Source organism: Oenanthe melanoleuca, unplaced genomic scaffold (assembly GCF_029582105.1).
Source record: "Oenanthe melanoleuca isolate GR-GAL-2019-014 unplaced genomic scaffold, OMel1.0 S001, whole genome shotgun sequence".
In the NCBI taxonomy this organism is placed as follows: domain Eukaryota; kingdom Metazoa; phylum Chordata; class Aves; order Passeriformes; family Muscicapidae; genus Oenanthe; species Oenanthe melanoleuca.
In genome coordinates, this window is record NW_026612650.1 from 2,655,581 (window position 1) to 2,660,627 (window position 5,047).

Genomic DNA, 5,047 nt, shown 5'->3' on the forward strand with positions numbered 1-5,047 from the left:
GGCTGGGTTTCCCTGCTGCAGCAGCCGAGGCACAGCCCCAGGCAGCTCCCTGTGTCCAGGCTCTGCTGCAGGGCTGAGCAGCCGGGGCTGCAGCCAGGGGTGCCCAGGGCTGTCCTGCAGAGCAGGGTCCTGCAGCCCAGGGCGCTGTGCTGGGGCAGGGACTCTGCTGCCTGCCAGGGACAGCTCTCAGTCAGCCCGGGCAGCTGCTCCCAGCACTGGGGGAGAAGCTGTGGGGGCAAGGAGCAACCCTGAGCAGGGCAGGTGCTGCTGCTGAGAGGTGCTGGGTGGGGCAGGGCTGCTCCCAGCTCCACACCAGCCTGGGCACAGCTCCGGATGACAGTTCCCAAAAGAAGGTAAACCTGGGATTGCTGTAAAGATCAGGAGCTTTCCTGAGAGTGTTTTAAATTTCCTCCTTGGAGCAGGGTGAGAAATTTGGGGTGATGGCAAAAAATTTTTTGCTTTTTATACATTTTTCCTATATTCATAGCTCTGTAAACTATTATTATTATATAGTTATAAGACTATAATTCTTAATTGACTCTATTAAACCCTTAAGTAACTCTATTAAGCTACTATTATATACTTATATAACTGTAATCCTTAATTAACTCTAGTACATTTCCTAACCTTTCTCTTAGATTTTTGAACAATAAGCTGACCTTCTAAATACATTCCTGAAATACTGTATAGTCTTATTATCAGGAAGAGGTCCTACAAGAAGAACTTTTTATTTTTTTTTTTTACCCAGAATGTGAGCATTCATAACAAAACTGGAGCAAGGAAGCCCTTGGACCTTCTCCAAGGGTTGACTCAAGGGTATCTAACAGGCACAACTGACTCTCCTAATGGATGTTCCTGTTAAATATCCTAGTTAATCAACCCTAATAGATTGTTGGAATTGGGGGCTGGATGTGCCTCATCCCCACTGGGACACCTGGAAGCTTCCAATAAAGGTTTGGTTTTTACTTTACTGTTCTAACGGTGTTGCAAGGGTTTTTTTCTCTTTTGATTATAGACAACAGGGGGATGAGAGAAGCAGAACAGGAATTGTAATCAGAGAATGACAGAACATTCTGAGTTGAAAGGGACACACAGGATCTGCAAAGTAATGTTTGAATATTTACAGAGAGTCCGGATCTGTAACTTTGGGTGGTCAGTCTCTCTGCTGGAGCCTCCCAAGGAGCTTTCAGCCACTCCCCAGCCCTGGGCAGCACCAGCATCCCCTTTGCAGGGCCCACCCAGTAGGGCTCTCCTGAGCTGCCCTTGCTCACCTGCAGACAGACTCTGCCCCAGGCAGGGCCCTGCAGACAGGCAGGTTTCTGTAGGGCAGGCGAGGGCACAGAGGGTGGGATGGGCTCTGTGAGCCTGGCAGGGACAGGGCAGCTCTCAGGAGGGAAATGTCCAGGCCCAGGGAGATGCTCAGGGAAGGAGAGGGGGCTGAACAGAGCAATGCTGGGGGCAGGAGGGCACTGTTGATGTGTGGGAGGTGCCGTGCACAGCTGGGCACGGGAACACTGCCCTGAGTGCCCGGCTGTCTCTGCCCTGCCCTCCCAGGCACAGCACCACAACATCTTCTCTAGTTTCTGCACTCCTCTGATACTGTCATTGTAATCTGCTGCTCTCAGGGAGGCTCTGGGATTGCAGCAGCTGAGTCAGGCATTGCTCTTGGGATTCCTGCCAGGCTGGGGTGTCCATGGGAATGGGGTGTCCAAACTTCCCTGTGACCTGTGGGGCTGTGGGCAAAGCAGTCCATGGGAAAGGGGAATGAGCTGAGCCCCCTCCCTGAGATCCCATCATGGGCACATCTGGGTGTCTCCTTGCTGTGTCCTTCCAAGCTCTGAGCTGCCCTCCTGGTTGCAAATCTGTGCCAGAGCCTCTTCGAGCTCCCTGAGTGTCCCACAGGGAAGTGCAAAGATGCCACAGCTGAGGAAATGCTTTTGGGTTTACCAAGGGAACCGCGAGTGTCCTTGGCAGAAGGGGGTGCTGAGATCTTGCTCAGAGACCTTTAGAGAGGGTGAGACATTCATGGGTCCCTCTGCTCTGGGCAGGGTCTGGCCTATCCCAGGGTGACACAGGAGTGTGACTGTACTCTGATTGCAGCCAAAGGTGCAAACCCAGGGCAGTTGGGAACAAGCCCATCCAGACCCTCACCTTGCCCTGAGCCACAGGGAATCCTTTGCCTCTCACATCTCTCAGTGGAAAACTGTGAGTACAGCAGAAATGCTGTGGATTTGTGTCCTCATAGAATCAGGAATGATGTGTGGGCAGGAAAATAATAGCTAAAATTCCTTCCTGGTCTCCATGCCCTTTAGAAGTGGGAATGCAGAAGCAGCAGCCTTTTAGAAGGGATTCCATTGAGGAATCGTGAATATCCAGTCTTGTCCCTCTGCCACACAGCCACAAACCCACGGCGGCAGGGCAGGGATGGATCCTAGAGAGCCCCCTGCACAGGCCTGGCTTGTCCTGTAGCTCTCAGAAAGCACAACTGGAGCTCAGTCAGGGACCTGGGAGAAAGTTTCCCAGAGCAGAAACAAGGGAGGCTGAGTCACAGCAGGACAGCATACAGAGAATTGACCAGGTCTGGCCCAAAGCAGCCTCTGCTGACTTGTCACTGTCCTTTATCCATGAACAGGTCCCCATGTTTGGCCAGAGCAAATGTCCAACAGCAGCTCCATCAGCCACTTCCTTCTGCTGCCATTGGCAGACGCGGCAGCTGCAGCTCTTGCACTTCTGCCTCTTCCTGGGCATCTCCCTGGCTGCCCTCCTGGGCAACGGCCTCATCATCAGCGCCGTAGCCTGCGGCCACCACCTGCACACCCCCATGTTCTTCTTCCTGCTCAACCTGGCCCTCACTGACCTGGGCTGCATCTGCACCACTGTCCCCAAAGCCATGCACAATTCCCTCTGGGACACCAGGAACATCTCCTACTCAGGATGTGGTGCTCAGCTCTTTTTCTTTCTCTTCTTCATCTCAGCAGAGTATTTCCTCCTGACCGTGATGTGTTACGACCGCTACGTGTCCATCTGCAAACCCCTGCACTACGGGACCCTCCTGGGCAGCAGAGCTTGTGCCCACATGGCAGCAGCTGCCTGGGCCAGTGGCTTTCTCAATGCTCTGCTGCTCACAGCCGATACATTTTCCCTGCCCCTGTTCCATGGCAATGCTCTGGGCCAGTTCTTTTGTGAAATCCCACAGATCATCAAGCCCTCCTGCTCACACTCCTACCTCAGGAAATTTGGTGCTTCTGCTTTTACTACTTCCTTAGCACTTGGTTATTTTGTATTCATTATTTTCTCCTATGTGCAGATCTTCAGGGCAGTGCTGAGGATTCCCTCTGAGCAGGGATGGCACAAAGCCTTTGCCACCTGCCTCCCTCATATTGCTCTGGTCTCTCTGTTTATCAGCACTGGCACATTTGCCTACCTAAAGCCCCTCTCCATTTCTTCCCCATCCCTGGATCTGTCCCTGTCAGTTCTGTACTCGGTGGTGCCTCCAGCCCTGAATCCCCTCATCTACAGCCTGAGGAACCAGGAGCTCAAAGGAGCCTCGAGAAAACTGATGACTCTCTATTTTCAGAAGCATTAAATGCTCTCTTTTATTCTGCAGAGCCTCTAGAATGTAACTCTTTACAATCTCTCTTTTTTTTCTTACCTGTCCTTTTATTTTGGTAACTTTTTCTACTGTTGTGTTGTGTAAAAAATACTCTAAATTACTCTTTGCATTTCTACATTTATATCTACTTTTCTTTTGGAAGACAAAGACATGCAAGGTGTCTCTCACATGCATTTAAATAAAAGTAAGTGCATGCCCTCTCCTGTGTGTCCAGGATCCTTCCTCAGCCCTTCTCTGTCTCTGCAAGGGCAGTGACTGTGAGCAGAGGCAGAGGTGAAGAGACTCCCAGCACAGCAGAACAGCCAGGGACAATGGCCCTGGCTCTTCCCACATCTGCTCTTCCCAACTCCACCCTCTCCTTGCCAGCCCTTCTGTGGCTGTAAGGCTGCAGTGCTCTGGCAGCTTGGTCACTGTCCTGCTGCGTGTCCGTGCTGTGAGCACAGGCAGGGACAGGCCATGGGCACTGCTGGGACACAGCTGGGCTCCAGCACAGCAGCTCCATCAGCAAAGGGCATCTCCTGAGGGCAGGGCAGGAAGGCTTTGCTCTCCTCCAGAGCTGCTGTCAGCAATGTGCTCCAGGAATGCAAAGCAATGCCCAGTGCCTGGGGCAGAGGGGCAGTGTGCAGGGGGCACACAGCAGTGTCCTGGCACAGCCAGAGCTCCTGGCATGGACCTGAGGGAGCAGCAGAGCAGGGCCTGGGCTGTGTCTTTGTTCTGGCCACAGCCTGGGAAGGTGCCCCAGGCCAATTGTCCCACACCAGCCCCTGCAACCACCACACCCAGCACTGGACCCTCCCCCACCTGAAGGAGGTTGTTTGTCCCTGCATGGAGGGACACCAAGTGACCAGGGAGCAGTCTGAGTTTGCTCTGTACTGAGGAGATTTCAGCAGTGCATCGTGTGTGTGTGGGGAGATGAACCCGAGTGAGCACAAACACCATCATCAGCACTCGGGGCTGCCACAGTTCTGGTGGCACAAACGGTGCCTTGAGGCCACTAAACTCTGGGAAAACACCTGAATTCATTGCTGGGCTGTAGGTAGGATTAAATAGAGAGAAACAGCCTGGGCAAGGAGGCTCCAGGAAAAAATGCTCAGGACAGGCATGGAATGCGCAGAGAGACGATTGGGGTGGGGGTTTGTGGGGAGAAATCAGAGCTGCCTCCCTTCTGAACCACCCTGAGCACCTGGACAGGGCTGTGCTCTGTTCCGGGCACTGACCTGGAACTCAGGGATGTGGAAAAGGCCTTTGGTGTCAGGGATGTTGAGAAGGCTGGGCAGTGTCACTGTGAGACCTCTCTCAAAGCCCTTGGAAAGGCCAGAGCCATCCCAGAGGGTCCTGGGCACTTGGGAAGGGCAGACATGGAAGCAGTCTGCAAACAGGGCAGGGAGGGGCACTGGGACAATCACAGGCTGGTCAGGCTCAGCAGGGAAGGGC

The 5,047-nt window shown here is 53.3% G+C and overlaps 1 protein-coding gene and 1 long non-coding RNA gene across 2 annotated transcripts; both read left to right on the plus strand.

The window, feature by feature from the left end:
* Positions 1–267: 267 nt before the first annotated feature.
* Positions 268–2,687, plus strand: LOC130266091 (uncharacterized). The gene is made up of 3 exons (XR_008842737.1): positions 268–353; positions 749–953; positions 2,633–2,687. It is a non-coding gene; the product is annotated as an uncharacterized LOC130266091 (long non-coding RNA).
* Positions 2,688–3,034: 347 nt separating this feature from the next.
* Positions 3,035–3,616, plus strand: LOC130265965 (olfactory receptor 14J1-like; the record flags this gene model as incomplete). Its single annotated transcript, XM_056515307.1, has 2 exons — positions 3,035–3,496; positions 3,608–3,616. Coding segments are annotated over 2 exons (471 nt in total), but the record flags the coding sequence as incomplete, so codon positions are not given.
* Between the last annotated feature and the right edge of the window lie 1,431 nt (positions 3,617–5,047).